General features: G+C 45.4%; 4 protein-coding genes across 4 annotated transcripts; 3 read left to right on the top strand and 1 right to left on the bottom strand.

The window, feature by feature from the left end:
• Positions 1 to 569: 569 nt before the first annotated feature.
• Positions 570 to 1,299, bottom strand: F5147DRAFT_655552 (uncharacterized protein; the record flags this gene model as incomplete). Its single annotated transcript, XM_041433991.1, has 3 exons — positions 570 to 758; positions 1,137 to 1,198; positions 1,224 to 1,299. The coding sequence occupies 3 exons, from the start codon at positions 1,297 to 1,299 to the stop codon at positions 570 to 572; spliced, it is 327 nt and encodes a 108-aa protein (XP_041289539.1).
• A 7,175-nt stretch (positions 1,300 to 8,474) lies between these two features.
• On the top strand, positions 8,475 to 10,379 carry F5147DRAFT_776987 (uncharacterized protein; the record flags this gene model as incomplete). The annotated part of the gene is made up of 3 exons (XM_041441922.1): positions 8,475 to 8,878; positions 8,925 to 9,019; positions 9,070 to 10,379. 3 exons carry the CDS (start codon positions 8,475 to 8,477, stop codon positions 10,377 to 10,379), a joined length of 1,809 nt encoding a protein of 602 aa, XP_041289540.1.
• Positions 10,380 to 12,370: 1,991 nt separating this feature from the next.
• Positions 12,371 to 13,084, top strand: F5147DRAFT_776989 (uncharacterized protein; the record flags this gene model as incomplete). The annotated part of the gene is made up of 2 exons (XM_041441923.1): positions 12,371 to 12,678; positions 12,727 to 13,084. 2 exons carry the CDS (start codon positions 12,371 to 12,373, stop codon positions 13,082 to 13,084), a joined length of 666 nt encoding a protein of 221 aa, XP_041289541.1.
• A 5,050-nt stretch (positions 13,085 to 18,134) lies between these two features.
• Positions 18,135 to 18,765, top strand: F5147DRAFT_762893 (uncharacterized protein; the record flags this gene model as incomplete). The annotated part of the gene is made up of 4 exons (XM_041440603.1): positions 18,135 to 18,156; positions 18,217 to 18,250; positions 18,276 to 18,425; positions 18,530 to 18,765. 4 exons carry the CDS (start codon positions 18,135 to 18,137, stop codon positions 18,636 to 18,638), a joined length of 315 nt encoding a protein of 104 aa, XP_041289542.1. The 3' UTR covers positions 18,639 to 18,765.
• Positions 18,766 to 20,526: the final 1,761 nt, after the last annotated feature.

Below are 20,526 nucleotides of genomic sequence, written 5' to 3' on the forward strand. Positions count from 1 at the left end.
AATTGGGCCGATGAGAGGAAGCATCAGCAATATTGCCTTTGCCTGGGGCCCAAGCTAGAGAGAAATCAAAGTCAGAGAGGAACATTGCCTAATGTGCCTGATGGTAGTTGAGCATGCGTGAAGACATGAAATATTCAAGATTTTTGTGGTCAGAGATAACGGAAATGGAGAAGGGTGTGTCAATAATTATTGATGTAATTGCAATCTCAGTAGTATTATTTGGTGATGTTTGGACATTAGATGACTATTAGCATTACTTGTTTCTCATTTTTGTCTCTCAATCATTTCACTTGACAGCTGAGGTGAGCCTCGTATTCTTTTGTATAAAGCTATGCTAATCTGTATCTAGTGTTCGCATTTATAGGTACAGTATACTAATACAGTTGTTTCACTCAATAACCGAGTGTTCACATTATTAGGCTATGAGCCCTGAGGCCATCTGAGTCTAGTAGGTAACATCAAATGACCTTCCATGAATCAGCAATGAGTACTGAGTTAACAACGACCAATGTCCCCATCCTGTCCAAATACAATTATCTAACTTGGAAAATTCAAATCTGAGAAAAGCTCTAATGGAAAAAGGTTTGGTATACAGTCTCCAGTGAAGACCCTGATCCTTCAGTGCTGCCAGCAGCTGGCACCACATCATCTGTTGTCCAGCAGTCCACAACAGCTCCCACTCCCAGTGCCTCTGTGTCGACAGAAATTATATCTGCAGCACCATCATCTATTTCAATCACATCTAGCTTCCCTAACACCTGGAAAATTCGCAATGACAAAGCTCTCAGTGTCATCATTAAATATGTCAGTAATGAAAAGCTAGACCTCATTGCAGATGAAACCTCTGCCAAAGGTGCATGGAAGAAGCTCGAAAGAGTACACCAAGATACTAATACAGGATTAATTACATTTTTTATGCTTAAGACTATGATGAAACAGAAGTATGCTGACTTCTCATCAATGGAGGAACACATCACTACCTTTGTGGCTGACAATTGAAAGCTCACAGCCATAGAAAAAGCAATCAGTGACAAGATACAGGCATTCCTCATGTTAATGTTACTATCATTCACTCCTATATGGGACATATTCACAATCTTGTTGCTTCAAGCACTTCCTGCTGCCTCAACACTTACTTTCAAAGCTGTCTCTACATAACTGCTCTCGCAATCCTTGCTTATTAAAGGGAGTTCAGCACCTTTGGAATTTTCATCCATACTCACTGCTGATGTGTGCACTGGCATGAATACAAATCATGACCAAGGACAATACTGTAACTACCATGAGTTGCATGGTCATGCTATGAAGGACTGTCAAGATTTGAAGGACTTGAGGAAGGAGTGAAAGAAGAGGAAGCAGAAACTGCGGGAACAAAAGAAGTCTGGATCAAAGGCCAAGGCAAACAAAGCAGATACAGACTCAAACTCAGACACAGATGGGACTGACTCAGACACTGTTGAAACTTGGAGCAGGAGTGAGAAGGCACAGCATGCATATACAAAGCATCATAATAATAATTCTCGATGTGTATATATCACAAAGACTTTAATAAAACATGTTCAATTGTGCATATTGATGACTGCTGCAGCCACTAACACGACTCAACAATTAAAGGACATCCTCATCGACTCCAGTTGTTCATATCACATGACACTACACAGGTCATGATTTGTTGAATCTACATTCCAAAAACTGTGAAGGCCAATTGCGATTCACCTTGGTGATGATTCAAAGATCAATGCAATAGGTCTTGGATTAATACAATGTATATAACACCTAAATGGAGAGCAACACCACCTTATCATCAATGATGTCTTAAATGCACCTTATCTCACAGTCATGCTCCTATCAGTGAGATGACTTGCACGTCACAACTGCATTACATTTGATGAACCCTTATGCTAAATATGCAATTGAAAAAGCAACCAAGTTATTGTGGAGGGAGAGGAACATAATAACGGGGATTTTGGATAAAGAGAGCTGTAATATTTGCAATATTGACTAAGAACTACAAAATATTGGGTTTGACCTCTAAGCATTGGAAAACAGCTCTCTACTACTTGGATGATGGGTGATACTGTGGGGAGTCTAATATTTATGTAGATATGTAGAAATACAGAATACCTAGGTGAAAGCAGTAGCAAAATATTTCAGATTCAAAGTACATGTAAACAGACATGAGGTGCTGCAGATGATGAGAAAACATGTAATAGTGCTGGCTATGACATAAGTAACATGGGAAATAATCAACTACACACCTAGTAGGCTAGCAAGACAGGAGCAAGACAGGACAGGACACAGGAAGGATGTGTGCACAGGATATTGGATCAGCTGATGTGGCTGAAACATTAGGTCTGCTAGTCAAAGTATTGGGTTCAGTGAGTAAGTATCGGGTTACATCAGGAAGTTATTAGCATGCAACAGGCATTTGACATGAATTGTAAAATAACTGAATATAAGCTTAGCATGAGGCTAAGTGCTATATCGTAAAGACCTTCCTTTGAATATCTATGGGACCTAGAATTCTTTAATACTGGAAGATGAAAACTTTGCATAGGAGTTGCTTCTGTGTTTATAGAGGATTGGGAAGTATCTTAAAGCAATGGATATTGTCAAATATCTTGATTGAGCTAATGTAAAGTCACAGTTAAAACTAACTAAAACAAAATCCCTCTCAACAGCACAATGTTAGATGAGTTATGTTGGTTTTCAGTGGTCAAAGACACTAACTGATCAGTTTGTTGACAGACATGAGAGGATTGATGTGGTGGAATATTAACAAGTAGCTTTTCTTCCCATTTGGGCCAAGCTACTATTTTGCACACAAATTTATACAACTGATAGAAACAAAGATACCTCACTGCCATCAAGTACTAAGGCTTGTCAAGTCATAATCTAAAATCATAATGAGTTGATATATTATGCAAATGATTGAAGAAAAATTTGATGGGTGCACAAAAGTGAAACTGCCATACCTTATACCAAAGGAGAAGGTGCATCACTAATAGTTGCTGATATGGTTAGCCCTGATTATAGATGGCTGTATTCACCAGATGGAACAGAGTGTGCTCATATCCTATTCAAACCTTGTAAGACCCATGAATGTTACTTTATCTGTGAGGACATTCTCAAACAGGCTTTAAGTGCAATGGATATACTCAAGAAATACTATACAAATGAGGATCATGTCATAGTATTTGACAATAACATACCTAAAGCATACAAATGATGCACTCTCTGCAAGACATATGCCTAAGTTCTCCCCGAAGCATGGTGACTAGTGGGATGACATTGATTAGGAAGAGAGCTGACAGCTAGAGTATTAGGATGTGGGGGTAAATGTGATTAATGAAAGTGGAAAACCTGTCCACAGTCCAAATAGTGCACATTAAAAAAGGAAGATGCCAATGAGTGATAGTAAGTTTATAGATGGATCATTACCGTTACTGTATTATCCAGAAGGCCATTTGCTTACTAGTATCTTCAAAGAAATGTGAGTAATACTTGAAGCATAAGGCTATTGAAGATCCAGGCAGAGTACCTGAAGTTTCAGTGCAAGAAGGGGGCCATTTATTGTTGCCATCAGCAAATGCTCTATAACAAGCCTGACTTTGTGGATGTCAAGTTATTGCTAGAGATTGTTTACTGGCTTTGAAATCACCTTACTTTGTCAGAATAATATATTAACATTATAATTACAAGAGACAGATATTGCACTAACAATTGTAATGGTTAATAATACATTTACAAGCCTTAGCAACTAGCTAATAGATGACACAGTATTGTGATCACTTTACACTCTTGGACCAAAGGCAGCTTAAATAGAAACTGCCTCTTCTTCAAAGACTGTGTTACGACAAGCGGTCGTGTGTGACTAGGATGATCTAAACAGCGACAACCACGACAGTGGTACCAAGTGCTGAGAGTCGTCGGCCTTTACAGACAAGCAAAGGTTGCGTACTCGAACGTAGCTCGTGGTGGTTAACGAGGGGTTACGCTGAGATGATAGCAGAGTTACAGACAGTGAGAGGCGTCACTGAAGGTACGAGTCGATGTCGAGCAGGTAGCTTTAGCGGGACAAGGAGTTCAAGGATAAACCTAGTTGATTAGACTAGTTCTGGGATGTACCTAGTAAGATTAAAGTAAGGAACGTCTACTTGTAATCTTCGACCTTATATAAGGCTACTCTATCGTATCTAAGCTCAGCCTAAAGCTGGGTTCTAATATGCTTATCTACATGAGTCAGAGATAGCGTCCATGAGGCGGGCTTCTATCGTAGATAGCGTCCATGCGGTACGCTTCCATCAGAGATAGGATCCACGTGGTATCCTTCTATCAGTACATGAGGCAACACGAGGCTTGCCTTCTATCTTGATAACATAAATAGGTCTTCTAGACCTATGTCGTCATGTGTCGTCACGTGCGGTCCAGACCGCTTATCTAAGCCGGCAGTTGCCGCTTATCGTCTCTCATCTATCATCATCTATCGTCGTCTATGGAGCTGGTGAGACTCCGGTGTCGTCTATCGTCTATAGCCGTGCGGGTGGCAGAGGGCTGTCTGCTGGCGGGGGACTCGTGCCATGTTACTGTAACAGACTGTATCTGATACTAGAGAGTTTTCAAAGAATAAAATATGTAGCTCATCTTATGTATATTTCATAATCATAGTAGATTGTCATTTGTTATTCATATTTTGCAATTGATAACCTGATCTAGTATTACAACCACATTGAGATAATAAGGCACTGCATTATGATCATACAATATTCTGAGAGTATTGGCAGCTTGTTGACGTCTAAATCCTCCGAGTCGAATGTTGCCAATGAGACTGAAGCCGAAGAACAAGATGACGAATGAGTGGTCCGAGCGCAAGGGCAAAGAGGCACAGGGACGAGAGATGTGACGTCGGAGCTGAAATCTTCCAAGTATCAATGTTTTGTTTTAATATCATTTAGAAAAAGACTTACCATATAAAAGGCAGCAGCCAGCCACCCAAGCATCTCAGTTCTGACCAAGATACTGAGACGTGAGTTAGCTTTACTTTACCCTTCGAGTAGATGTACTGATGACGACATAGGAGACTCACCTGTTAGGTACATACGTCGTCAATATAGAATTCTGACCAATGTAGCACTCGAGCTCGCGCTAGGCTCATACTCAGCTATTTTCCCATGCATGTCAAATATCTGAATCACTTCCCGATGTTATCCAACACTCATCCACTCAATCCGACGCTAACCTGCTCAATCTGATGTTTATCCGCTAAACCCGATGCTAATCCGACGGACCTGACGTTTCCTGTGCATCGGACCCGATGTTTTCCCGCACATTTGTCCTCCCTATGTCTTGTCCTGTCGTATCTATCCCCACTAGGTGCGCAGTTATTCATTTTCACATCGCTAACATTGTAGAACACGTTATTACATGTCCGCAGTACATCGTGTCTTATTACATAGAACATCGGACCCAAAAATCAGCGCTACTACTTTCGCTTATAGCACTCCGAAATTCTACATAGATACTATATATTTCACATACCTCCTACCTATTTACTTACCTTTCTACCTCCGAGTAGGAGGAGGTCATCCAATATTCGTAGTTCTTAGTTGGATTCTGCAATATCATCCATTCCTTATCTGAAACATCTGACAGTAACCCGCCGTTCGCTATCCCCGACATTTGCTACATTCCCGATGCTAACCCGATGCTAACCCGACGCAAACCTGATGAACCCGCTAACCCGAAACCCGAAAACATCGGACCCGACGTTTTTGACATCAAACTCGTAATTATACCTTCGGACTTTGTTTCCCGCGCTTCGGACTATCTTCCTTTTGATATAACTGATTATTCTAATACCAACAGCAAGCCCCTCGGGTCGAACACACTTGTCTTGCAAGTATAAGCAGACTAGGCTGTGCACGACCACAACATTTTATATTGCTGGCTACTTACTTTGTGTAGTGCCCAGCAATTGTTGTATCTCTACACCGAGCTCATCCAGATCAATTTACAGCAGCACTTGCAGGAAACAAGGTGTGACAAGGGAGCTGACGTAAAAGCTCACTTCACTGAGATGCTGCACTTGTGCGAGCTACTTGCAGGCATGGGTGCGGGATCCTCAATACGGACTTCCACGCCATTATTCTTGGCTCACTCCCCAAATCCTATCGCCCTCTCCTGTCCTCCATTAACGCCGCTGCCAAAATCACAAAGACCCCCTTGTCCTCCTACGAACTAATCAGTATTGTTACGGAGGAATACAAGCACTGTCAGCTCATCGAGAAACACCCCAGTAAAAAGGGGAGCATGGGCACGGCACTTAGTGCAAGGGAGCCTAGAGATGAGGGAAAAAGGTCAGCTACATCAAGCAAGATGAACACAGACATTACCTGCTATAATTGCGACTGTAAAGGTCACTACAAGACCAATTGTTGGAGACCTGGAGGGGGAAAAGAGGGCCAAGGCCTGAATCAGCAAAGGCGAAAAGGTGAAAAGGGACAGAAGGAGACGGCAAACTCAGCCGCAGAGTCTGGGTCCCAGGACCAATATGCGTTTGTATCATCCGACTTGGCGAGTGTCGCCAAGGACCTCAAAGTCCCCATTGAATGCCGTGGTGCCATCGTCAATTCCGGTGCCACGTTGCATTTCTGCCCAGACCAGGCAAAATTCACCAATTTCACCTCTATATCCCCCCAGGAAATCCATACGGCCGATGGCTCAAGCCTGAGCACCATAGGTCGTGGAGACATCGAGCTAGAGTTGCCCCTCTGTGAGAAATGCACGAAAGTCACTGAAAAATGCATTATACGCACCTGCCATGGCCTTTACCCTCATATCCACCAATCACATAGCAGCTGCAGGCATGGCTGTCCTTTTCGAGGGGTGCATGTGCAAGGTCTTGTCCCAGGGACCGAAACACCGGGTCATTGCGGAAATTCCGCAAGTTGAGGGTCTCTATAGCATAGCAGCAGGAAGGACAAGTTAGCACCATGCAAATGTTGCTAAAGTGAAACTTACCATGAGTGAGTTGCACCGGGTGCTGGGCCATGTCTCCCAGCCTGCAGTGGTCGAGGCCGTGAACAAAGGTCTTGTTGTGGGCATTGAGCTGGACAAAGACTCCAAGCCAGAGTTCTGTGACGCATGTGTCAAAGCAAGGTCAGCGTGGAAACCATTCCCCAATGAGAGCCACAACTGAGCACGCACCTATGGAGAGTTGGTCCATACAGACCTATGGGGCCCCGCACAGACCACCAGCTTGGGCAGATGCTGGTACTACATCTCCTTCACAGATGATTGCACACGCCAGACCAAAATTCAGTTCTTGAAGCTGAAGAGCAAGGCACTCACCGCCTTCAAGGCCTATGAGGCCTGGCTTACACGCCAAAATCCAGGCGTCCAGCTCCACAAGATCAGGTCTGATCGTGGAGGAGAGTACCTAAGTGCCAAATTCGACGAGTACTTGAGTGAGCGCAGCATTGAGAGACAACTCATAGTGCACGACTCACCTCAGCAGAATGGAGTGGCCGAGTGCCTAAACCGCACCCTCATCGAGCATGCCAGAGCCATGTTGCTGGTGAAGGACCTCCCTAAGAACCTGTGGGCAGAGGCAGTTAATTACACCACCTGGCTGAAAAATCGCCTACCGTCTAGGGCAACACCAGGTGCGACACCATTTGAGCTGGTCACCAAGACCAAGCCCAACCTCTCCCATGCACGAGAATTCAGCACCAGGATCTTCATGCAATACTGAGATGTGAGTTAGCTTTACTTTACCCTTTGAGTAGACATACTGATGACGACGTAGGAGACTCACCTGTTAGGTACATACATTGTCAATATAGAGTTCTGACCAAGATACTGAGACAAGACTCACCTGTTAGATCTTATCCACGCAATTCCCTCTCTAGACAGCTTTGGTCCAATGTGGTCTAGTCATATAAAGCTTAATCTGACTTAGATATTCGTGTAGAAATTATTTAGGAAAAAACAGTCTAAGGTCACATGGGACAGGCAAAATTATAGTGTATTATAATTCACTATGACCCTCCAGGCATCCCTATACCCTTCTTTACCTGTTCTCTTTGTCTTTTTACTTGTGCAATATATCTGTGATTAATCATACAAAAGTAGTTGAGTCATATTTGTTATACATTTATCCTTTAGCTACCCATGCTAATGAAGGTAGAATTTACCTCATCCCTTCCTTCTTTGCACTTATTTCTTCTAAAGCATTACAGTATGACAGCCATATAATTGCATATCAATGTGATATTTTCTATAGTATTTATTTGCTTAAAGTCCTAGCACAAAATATCACTATCCATGGTGTTCCTTATTGTGTGGGAATAATAGTGGGACTCAAGGTAGATTTTGGCGCCTGGCTACTCGCGGCTAAAGCGTCAGGAAAGTCGAAAAAACACAGCCTGCATGGCACCGCAATTCGAAGTCAGGCTTTCGGAGTTTGAAACACCATGCCTGCCCTTCGCCATCTTGCTCGTCGCTCAGCACGACTTAGAGCCAACACTCAAGAGGTGCGCTCAAATCCAATGGATCCGCAGGCCTCCTCGTCGCAACGACAACCTGAATCCAATCATCAAGATACAATCAAGTTCGCTATCCAGTGGGAAAGGGATCATGCTCTCACTACAATCCTCATCAATCATCTGACTACTCACCCACCTGATTGTCGCATCCTGTTCTATTCCAATGGTAAGAAAGCAATGCCTAACGTTGATGATGCCCCCTCGGGCAAGGACAAGAATGAAATACACGATGTTATTGCCAAGCTCATCTTTGCGACCCACTCCAAATACAAGACCGCATATCATCAGGATCTGAAGAAGTTTCATGTGTCAGTCGCCAACCGCATCACAGCGTAAGTCTCTTTCTCTTGTTCTTATTTACGCTGATAAAATTTCAAGTCTCAAAAATAAATACAAGAAGTGCAAGGCCAAGTTCAGTGCAATGGGTGCTGGTGTGGTGCCATTGGATGCGACTACCTCGAACAACTTATTGGGTGAGTCCTTTATACTTATTTCTTGATTATTGACTGATCAAACTTTGCAGATGAAGTCAATGCTGAACTTCCATGGTATACCGATCTCGATAGCATGTGGCACTCGATCCCATCTTTTGCGATTAAATCGCATTCATCCAGGCTGGGGGTTGACCACGCAGGTAATCTCTATGCGCTCGTACAGCCGCATGGTGACCCTGGCAGGGCTGGTCCCTCGATGAATTTTGAGGGTGCCACTCAGCCATCACACAGTGCATCCTCCCCCCAATCGCAGCCCCATCTGCCATCACACAGTGCATCCTCCACTCAGCTGCAGCCCCACAGTACGTTCTCCCCCCAGCCCCAACCCTCTAACGGCTCTTACAACAACAATCCTCCTATTGATCCGTGTCTTCTGCAAGCTCCTCCCTCCTTTCCTCGTAACGACACTAGTAATACCAATCATGATGCGGATGCGGACATGGATAATGGCTCTTCCAACAACAATCCTCCTATTGATCCGCGTCTTCTGCAAGCTCCTCCCTCCTTTCATCGTAACGACACGGACTGTAATATGGATGGCCCTGATGACGATGACAATGACGATGACCTGGATCTGAGTGGTGCTTTGTCCGCCCCCCTCGGGGACGCAATGCGCCACTTGGAAGATGACCCCATGACCCCCGACAGCCACACTAGAGCCACTGGAAAAAAGTGTCAACTTGCAGCATCGCCCTCTCCTCCTCCCAACGTTCCCAGTGCTTTTGAAGTGCCGCAGAAATCGCCGACACCCTTTTATGACAGCCGTGCGGCATTCGGCGCACAGCGACCCTCCAGTTGTGGGGGGCATCACAGAAAAACACCCTCTATCGCATCGTCAGGGATGTCCCGCAGCATGTCAACCCCTTCCTCAACAACTCGCAACACATCATCCGACAGTTTAATAAGTCCCACCCCCCACACATCATTGCCAACCAGCACCGAAGGCTCGAAGAAGAAGAAAGCCAAGTCGGACGTTCAGGAACAGGTTGCCAAGGTAAATGACGAGATTGAGAGCATCCAGTCCAGTGCTGTGTCGCGCCATGAGGCGAAGCATCAACGCTTCCTCGCGAAGCTTGATGTGAAGACTGACTACCATCGTGATGTGAAGAAGTACGAGTGGCTTCGTGACACGCGTGCGCACGAGTCCTCACAAGCCGCCGTCAATCACCAATGCCATCAGGAGAGTAAGGACGCTGAAATCCGCCTTCGTGAGACGGATATTCAAGTGCACAAGGCACATTCCTTAGTCCTCGACAAGGAAGCGGAAACCTTACGCCTCAAGATCCAGTTCCATCAGATGATGCAGGGTAGCAAACCTCCTGCCTCGCATGGGGAGTGAGTCGTTTGTCGTTGTCGTTGTCCGTTGTCATTGTCGTTGTCGTCCATTGTCGTCGTTGTCATCGTCTGTTGTCATTGTTGTCGTCGTTGTCGTCCGTTGTCGTCATCATCATCATCATGTCATCGTTTTGCCGCTCTCATTTTTATTTATTTTTTGTTCTCATTGTTGTTGTGTTTGATGGTACATATGTTACATATGTTGTACAAGTATCTTACTAGTAGGACACATTCATGGTCAATATAAGCTTTCTTGGTCTTCACCCCCTCCTACGTTGAGCCCTTGAATGAGGACTGTCAAAGAGCTGATCCATCAGCTTTAAACGAGTAGTCTGGCCTGGAGTTCCTTCATAAGATCTGTCACCAACTATTTCATCACCATCTACATCTTCATGCTCTTGAGGTATAAAGTCCCCACCCTCTACACGAGCCCACTTCAGAGAATTCTTGTATAATCCATCCTGCTGGAGATGATGGGATTCAAAGCGGATAATCATGTTGTGCAGGATGATACAACATTTAATCCACTGCACAGCAAACTCCAGGTCTTTCTCTGACTGAATATTGAACTGGAGCTCTCGGAGAGACTGGAACCGTCCCTTCAAAACAGCAAATGTGTGTTCCACACGCACACGGACCTAAATAAATTTAAATTCACTGAAAATCCACCCAAGCAAAAATCATACTTTAGAAAGGTGATAATTGAATGTCTTCTGGTTCTTTGTCAACCGTCCATTGTGAGGCTTCTTGAAAAAGGCTATACACCATGGCTCCAATGGATATGCACTGTCTGCCCAAACCCAGTGACCATCAGGCAGAAGGTCAGCATGCTCTTCATATAGGTGAGTGGATCGAAAAGCAAAGGCATCATGAACACTCCCAGGTTGACCAAGGGAATAATCAACAATCAGGAGGTTGTGGGGCAGAATGACTGCCTAGAATTAAATTAATTTTTTTATTGATGATAATAGAGAAAAACACATTACTTGACAACCAAGGGAATACTTTGATTTCCTATCATAAAACACCTCACCATAAAAGCCAGGTTTGGCATAAAGGTCCATAGTTGAGCCATCAATGGCTAGAAAGCCTCCACTCCACTCTGGACAGGTTTGAGACTCAGCAAATGCCTGAGCCAAGCGAGCATCCTCAGAGTCAGCTGCTGGGAAGTTGATAAACTTATCATGTGCATCGAGCACTGCAACCATCACATGATGAGAGCAATTGACAACTGACCCAACGCTCACACCTGCCCATTGAGCGACATCCTCAAGAGTAATGGCATTCCCATAGTGGCCTGCACGATTGAGAAAAATGGCAAGCTGGATGGAAACAGGGAGCTGAGGATTGTTGGACTGGTTGTGGAAGATAGGGTGATCGGAGATCTGATCAAGGATATCATCGAAGATCTCTGGGTTAACACGAAGTTTCTGCCGAAACAAATGAGGGCGGTGTTCCTCGTGATGAACTAGCATATGAAGCTGAGGTGCTCGTGGAGGTGGTTCATCTGGCTTGTGGAGTACCCGTGCCCTTTCGACTTCATCACGAAGTGCAGTGATGGTGTCTTGGAGCCTATTGTAATGTGCAGCAACATCAGCACTGGATTCATCACTAGACTCGGAGGAAGAATAAGAAGTCGCAGTGCTGGCAAAAGGTGACAGTGGGGACAGTGGGGATGGGGGGGACATCGAGCTAAAAGGCATGTTGATACTATCTTCATCATCATCTGAGTCTGAATCTGTGTCCCAGTCCATATCAGACTCGGAGTCAGACCAGTCGTCTAGGAGTGCATTCTGGTATTGCAAATTGGCTAATGATAAAGTAGCTTTATCAATAGAATTGAGGAGATCTTCACGTAGGGCTACATGAGGCATGATCATAGTGGGGAGGGGTATTATCTTATTAGTTGTCCGATCTCCAACTGATTCAGCGGAGTTTGAATCAGAGTTTGAATTTCTGCTGCCATCAGTGTTGCTGATGTCGTCGACCTCATTGATGGCGACTGCACTCAACCACGCCCCCACACCAATTCTGATGGCAGCTGCACTCAACCACGCCCCCACACCAACCCTGATGGCGGCCGCACTCAACCACGCCCCCACACCAACCCATAACATCCTGATGGCGGCTGCACTCAACCACACCCCCATGCTAATCCACAACTTCCCTGTCATTGTCATTACCTGTGAAGAGACCGAGACAAGCTCATTGGTGCTTGGCAAGAAGCTTAACCTGAAGGAACTGAGGTTGGCATCAGAGGATCTGCTTGCTGATTTCTTCACGCTCGATAAGAACTCTAGTGCGTTTTCTTCTTCTTCTTATGAACTCATCTGATTGATATGGACAATCAGTGTCGCTACTTTCATTGACCAGCGAGATGTTCCCAAAAGTTGTCACTATGATCGATGCATCGATCACATCCTCCTCTTCCATATTTGCCTTACACTGGATGGGCTTGATTGGCCATCACACAGCGCATCCTCCCCCCAATTGCAGCCCCATCTGCCATCACACAGCGCATCCTCTGCTCAGCCGCAGCCCCACAGTACATTTTCCCCCCAGCCCCAACCTTCTAACGGCTCTTCCAACAACAATCCTCCTATTGATCCGCGTCTTCTGCAAGCTCCTCCCTCCTTTCCTCATAACAACACTAGTAATAACGCGCATGCGGACATGGACTGTTATATGCATGACCCCACGGTCCGCTGACTCTTGCTCAATGCTTCGGAGTCCCCCCTCCCTCACTGTCACGCACTCAGAAAAATCGCCGACAAACCATTTCACATATGCGCACATCTGTGGATTTCTGTTTCATTGCATCTCGTGTAATTTCCCTTGCTTGTTAAATACATAGCTATATCTACATGTTTTTGTCGTAGTCTACATGCCTCAAAAAATGACAAGTGTTGTTTCCAAGTCCACTCTGATGCCGCTATGTGCCGTGTGTTTTGGTGGCTTTCTGGCCGAGTTTTCTGAAGACTTTAGCGAGTTTTCTGAAGCTTTAGCGAGTTTCAAAATCTACTTTGAGTCCCACTAATTGGTCCCAACTTCGGTGTGAATATTTTATTGGGTATCAATAATAGAATTCAGGTGCGAAGATCTCGACTCGGTATCAATACGGTTGTAATCGAGTCTCAGAGGTACGTGATTGCAACCGACTTAGGAAATTTCCGACACATGAGTAGAGAGCACTCGAAGGTGCTATGGCACTGCTCTCTCAAGCTTATTAGTGTAGGAAGTTCACCGTGTGAATTCTCATCATGTTTCTCACCAGCGAACTCAAAAATGGAGGAATCATCCACCCAGTCACCATGACACCTTCGCCAATGGCGAGCGAGAGTACCATCCTTGCCAACACCTGTCGATGTGCGCACGTGGATTCCCGCACTTTCGTGAACACGCACGCCTGAATCGACGCAGGTGCTCGCACTGACATCTATCCCTGCATGGGTGCAGATGCCCGCATTGATGTAGATGCCCACATCGACGTGGATGCCCGCATCAACGAGGATGCTTGTATTAACACAGATGCCCGCATTTATGCTCATGCAGATGCCTTCTTACTGCTTTGGTATTAAGTATCCTCTCATCAAGCTTCACCTCCTTGCGGCTCCTACGATTTGGGGATCCGAGGTTCAGTTCTCTACGTCGCATTCACTCCTACTAATATGGGAATCGCAGCTTACCTCGGCTCACTTTTGCACAGGTCAGGGTCACTATCGGGGCCGGGTTGCCCCTTCGGAGTTTCCACCCAAAAACTATCTGCTTACATCCAAGCAGACATTTATCTCGTTCTCACTACTTACACAACTGCACAAGAGCGCCCAAAAGTTGTCATTATAGGATGCGTGGAAGCTCACGGTTTCCCACAGGAATACATCGAGAGACTGGCCCTTCCTTGTCTCTAACTCGCTATCACGTCCACCGCCTGAAATCAAGCAACAGATGCTCGACTCCTGCACTATCGCTTGTGCTGGTGTCTTCATGTCCGTTCCTGGGTGCGTCACATCAACGAGCCGTGTTATGTTTGGTGTGCCATGCTCGTACCCTAGATTCCTTCGGATTCCTCCGACTCCCTAGAGGCGCTGGTTCCCAGCTACAGAAATGACGCAGGAGCATTCAAATTCACTCATGGCCTTCGTATCAGAATGTTTAATAGGATGCATGTATCCCTCAGTAGTGCTTCAGTAACAATCCTAATCTTCTGTAAGCCAATTGGCGTGAGTTAGGTGAGAGCACAAGGGTGGGGACGTTGAATGAGGCAAGAAGATGACTCAAGGACAGATTGCTGAGAAGCTGAAGCGGTGCACTGTCACTCTCGTGCACACATTTGAGGACCAGTGGTTGGTGCAGCTAGTGCCAGTGAAAATAACTACGATATTGATTTAAATATTGTCAGCACGTATAGCAAATCACTTAACTAAATGCTACGACGAAAACTTCGTATGTCTCCTTGAATCTACCAAACAAACGCCATCACGAAAGTGGGAATAGATAGAAACAAAATCCCCCGCCCCTTTAGAGTACGAGACAGCCGTTAACTTGACCGAGTATCACACACCACTGCCAGTCGATATATGCACACGCTCCTGGAAAGCGATTGAGGTCATAACAATCGGTTCGTCGGCATCGGCAGCGAGCTTAGCGCGGTATTCTCGAACACCAAGGATCAGGCGTGGTCCCAGCACAAACACCTGCACGACCCCCGAGATCTGAATAAGCCCCAAAACAATCTGAGCGCCCAGGGAATTGGACTATAGAAACGATAAATTGTGGTAGCGTGCATAGGCAAGTGAAAGATTGACATACCGTTGAGAATGTTGGACTGAAATCAGCAGTGAGCTCGAAGCAAGAAACAGCAACAAAGCTATCATGTCAGACACTTCAGTGGTAAAAAGGAACAATAATCACAGAATGAGCTTACCTCGCAAAGTAAACCACATGAGTTTTTGTCAACACCGTGAAAACAGTCCTCGATAATCCCTCCTTCCGAATGTTGTCGCATTCCACGGAAGTGTTTTACCGCAATCCAGATTGCGAGACATAGTGTGAGGACCTCCCACGCGATGCCGAGTATCCAAGTAGCAGACATAAGAAGTAGGATATCTTCCGGATAGTCAATCTGGCACTCATAAGTGCCGGAGAGAATGAATTCCTCTGGTATTGATCAATGAGCCCCATGCACATTTATTTTCATCCACAATTGAGCTCACCCCCTGAAACTTGCATTGTCGTCATTACGGTGGCGACTCCGTCAAAAATGCTGACAGCCAGGAAGGTGACAATGAGAATTATCAGGATTTTTCTGGATCGCTGATACATGGCATACAACCGAGTGATTATGATGACTTGCAGCATGTTTTAGTCAGGTCAATATCACTGAGGTCTCGCAAGTGCCAAGCTTACTCCACAGCATTACAGATGCCACAACAACTGTCCAATTCCACACGTTGTACGAAATTAAGCCTGACCAGTCCAGTGAGTGACTAGCCTAGGGTAGCGCACACTCCAAACAGACTCACATCTGTGGCAGTATAGCACAGCAGTCGTTAGTGAACCAATAAGTCAGTAAAGAATCACACCCACACCTACAGGGCACTACGGTTAATTGGAGGGAATGGCAGTGATATGTGCAGAAGACTCACTGTATCTGACAGCAAGATGGTCGGAACACTCCCTGAATGCCACTGATCAGAAGAAGTGAAGAGAACGAATGTACTGAGACATACCCAACATGTACATGCTGATTATGAGAGATAGACAATTAGCACGACACCGATTGTGTAGCCTTCCGAACATACGCAGCAGATAAGATTCCAAGGTAGCGCACCTAAAAAATCTCAAGTCAGCACAACATGGAAACCGCGACAAATAAGGTACATACACCGAGATACAGAAACGTCATTAGGGACCAACGTTGCCTCTGGAATCAAATAAATTGACATGTGTTTCTCTGACACTAGACATCACTCACCCAGATCAGTTCCACCTATAAAACCATTGTCAGCGAGATAGCTGCTCCAGTCGTAGCATCGACATACCTCTTGTCCAAATGTAAGTGCTGAAAGTACTTGTAAAAATCGGCAGTCCTTGGATATCATCATGCTCACCCCAATCATATGTAACTCCCATGAAGGCGGCAACTGCGAGACCGCAGTAGAGGTTAGATTGAGGCATTGGCAGCATCAAATCCGACTGCTCTCTACGAACCGATAAAATAGCTAAAAAAACGATATGCACTGATGGTCGGCCACCAAGCAGGATCATCTGAGACTATAGTCATTGGTAGAGAATTGGTGTGGGTGAGAGGCGAACTTAGTGGACGTATGACAATGACATTCGTGCTAGATATGCCACAATCATGTGTTTGCAATACCGAAATGAGATCCGCTCCTGCATGGATTACCCCGAAGTAGTAAGTATTTTCAAATGAAGAAAGATGAACTCAATCCGGGCGCTCAGCGTAGATGTTGGTTGCCAAGCAGTTGCAAGGGCGGAATACTTGAACGCTGCAAGAGATTGAAGAACTTCAACATACATGCGCACCTTCTTGCTCCCTGCCTCAACATCGGACTTTGGTTTCATAGGGATGCCAAAAATTGACAGTACAGAATCTTTGATTTGCAATGTGATGTTGGTGCAGTGGTGACAGGCATCAGTTTGCACAGCCAGAGACAAACTAATTGAGCGCTGTATGTATCCGTTTGCACAGCCTGATACATCCTGATTGAGCATCCATGATTGAAGATACAATGCTACCTCTAGATTCAGACAGCGCTGAGGGGATACGGAAAAGAAGTCTCGGACGCACTGTTATGACTGCATGAAGCCTAGTTTATTACTCTTCAAACTGTACCAGCTGATGTCGTAAAACCTGTTCGACGAGCCTCAATCCTTGGGTACTTTATTGTACAATAACTCACCTCGGCCACGCCGCTGCCAAGGCACGGCCCTCTACGCTAAATTAAAAATCCAATGCACAACTTTGCCTAACAACGGCCTCGGTGCGATGTGACCTTCCCAATGACTTTCGATGGGCATCAGTCTCTGCTTCGTAGGCCTGAACGTGACAGCACCTCCGGCGCGTTCAATATAAGGTTAGAGTGTAAAACAAGGAGAGTCTAAACGAAGCAGACAGAAAACTCACCTGTACAGCCCCTTCAAGCACACCTTTCAATGCCCCTGCTCCTCCGTTTCCTAAGCACGTGCCACCACCTCATCTTTAGCCCTTCACCTCGGTCGTTGTCTATTTATAGCATAATAATGTCATTAAACGTACGATAAGGACTGAACTGATACAGGGTGCACCGCGCTCGATTTGCATCAAATTCAAGATCCGTATTTGACGTGCGGAGAATATAAATCCATCCAAACAGGAATGAGAGGGCACAGGGAGGAAAGAGTGGCCCTTACGCCACAGAAAGTTGGCAAGCCAGCATAGAAGTTAGAAATGAAGTAACTACCACAAAGTCATGATCAACTCACCTCCGGGCTGCAAATGCACAACCCTCAACGTTCACCATTTAATCCCATGCGCTGCTTTCCTCATTTCACTCAAATCTTCACTCCGGGGATTGATCGCCACATGCACAGCTGTGCTCGTCACTTAGAGGAGTACCACCCCTGAACGGCACCTTAGGAAGATCCATCGATTGCACTATATCGGAATTAGGATAGTGCATATTTTCATCAAAGTGGCACTGATAACTCACCACATTGTACATTCTCATTCCTGTAATACTATTGATGGTAATCGCCGATGTGGCAAATGCCAAAAGATCGTGAGCAGGACTTTTAGTTCGCGCTGTTTGATGCACAGCTGAGTTTTGAATAAATATTAGCTTTCAAGCTAGCACAAAATGGCGACCGCGACAAGTAAGCTATATGCACCGATATACAGAATTGTCATTGCAGACCAGCGTTGTCTCCGGAATCAAGTGCATCTTCATATATGTTCCTCTGATACTCACCCAGATCAGTTCCACCTATCAAGCCATTCTCAGCAAGGTGACTGCTCCGGTCATAGCATTGGCATACCTCTTGTCCAAATGTAAGTGCTGAAGATACTTGTAAGATATCGACGGTCTTTCAATGTTATCGCATTGATGATCGACCGCCAAGTGGAATCATTTGAGACTATGGTTATAGTGGTAGGTGGATGAAAGGCGACCTTGGTGGACGTATGGTGACGATGGCATTCGTGCTCATTGCTAGTTATACCATCATCCAGTGTTTGGGTCACGGAAACGGGATTGAAGGATGATGACCGTCCCTGCTCTGAGTGCCCGAAGTAGATATTTTTGCGTGAAGAAAGATAAATCAATCCAGGGGATCATAGTGGATATTGGTCATGGAATATTTATACGAGCGACACACTTGAACCGAGCTTGGTCGGAACACCGCATAAGATCGATCAATATCAAGAACTGTTCGCAATCTTGTCGCCCTGTTTCCAATGCTATTCTCGAAATGTTTTTGATACACGTACATCAGTCCATTAATGCAACCAAGTACTACCTCATCTGTTTGACACATGATGATTATGGTGCGACCATCGAAAAGCCTCTCATCTCTTCTTTCCTCGCCTCGCCAGCACAGGCCCGTGGAGCGTGAAAGCTCATTCAAGTCATTCAACAAATGCGCATTGCGTCAGCTGGATGACACCGGATCAGAAAAGTCAGCCGTCAAGAATAGGAAGACTTACCCTGGCTACCGAGAGCTCGGAACTCCGACTGACGATCAAGATTCGAGACTTGAGAGTTCTTGTAGCGTTAGTGCCCTTGCATGCCAAGAGAGCCGGTTCTGTATGAGTTTGCTTGATGAAAAATAATCGAAAAGGGATCCTAGGATGCTCACTGCGAATGTAAATTTGCTGTGAACAAGTTGTCGAGCAGCTGTACGATTTCATCAGATGGCCTTAGTTCGACTTTGAAAGAGTGGGATGCCATGGCTGAGGCCTGAGGACTGAGTATTTACTTCAATTTGAAGCACTGCGGGATGCTGCAGGTGAGGACCGTGCAAATCAATACAATATCGCACTAGTCGTTAGTAGCTGGTTTATGGTGATAAAGCGGGCATGGGCATTTTGGAACAAGAATATATCAGACGAGCACCCTGAGCGCGAACCTAGACTCGTGACCGAGAGGATGGCTGTAAGGTCAAGTCGACTTGATAGGATGCGTGGAAGCTCACGTTTTTCCAACCCCGGTTTATTATGTAACCGCTAGGAACTTTGTCTCCTCCGTGTTCACTCGGATCAGTCTCGTTACCGGTATTACACTCCTTTGCCAAGTCTTGCACCCCACACTCATAGGAGCGCCTTTATCTTACGGTTCGCACCTGTATTACTCTGCAACAATTATCAGGTCTACGGTGGACGAAATTCAGAGCAGCCGGCTTGTTCAGCTCTAGTTGCGCGGTGAGTGCGTGCCGCATGGTTTGACATATTTACTTTCTTTATTAGTATTAAGTGTGGGCTCAATGTTCAACGTTCCTCACCCATGGGTAATAAAGATAGCAATCTCAAATCAAACGAGCTATGTTTTTGAGGCCCATTCCCTAATAATGGGCGTCCCAGTTATCTCTTTTGTGCTCTTGTTACTAATCAGCTGGTTGTGACTGAAGAGTCTTATTACGAGCCATGTTCTCTTCGTATGAGCTATCCCGATGGTCTGAGCTTTGACCATCTGTCAGTACATTGAATCTCTGCTTAGACCTCCATAAACCTCTTTGGCTGGCAATGCCGAGGACAATCAACAGGCGCTGGCGCTGAGAGACAAAGTGCTCAGCATATGGTTGCTGTCGGCGCTCTCATCCTAAAATCACTCTACATACTTGGTAAGGCTTGCACATTTTGACGTGGATGACCATTACGTTTATTTTTCTCCGGTTATTCTGCAGGGAACACCGTGTTGTACGTACTCTCCATCTAGCCAACAGATGCCCTTTTAGCGACAGTGGTGGACCACAGCTGTAGTGTCAGCGGAACAATGTCTTATGTCTCATACTGTTCACAAGGGAGCTGCCGATCGAGTCAATGATGCCATGACCTCCATAAGTGGAACACTCACCCAAAAAAAAACACCGGAGGACCTGTGTATCCGTATATTCATGTGGGATTGGCTATATAAAAGAGGTATTGTGCTTGAGCA

The sequence above is a fragment of the Suillus discolor genome, assembly GCF_016758755.1.
Source record: "Suillus discolor strain FC423 chromosome Unknown F5147scaffold_54, whole genome shotgun sequence".
NCBI lineage: Eukaryota > Fungi > Basidiomycota > Agaricomycetes > Boletales > Suillaceae > Suillus > Suillus discolor.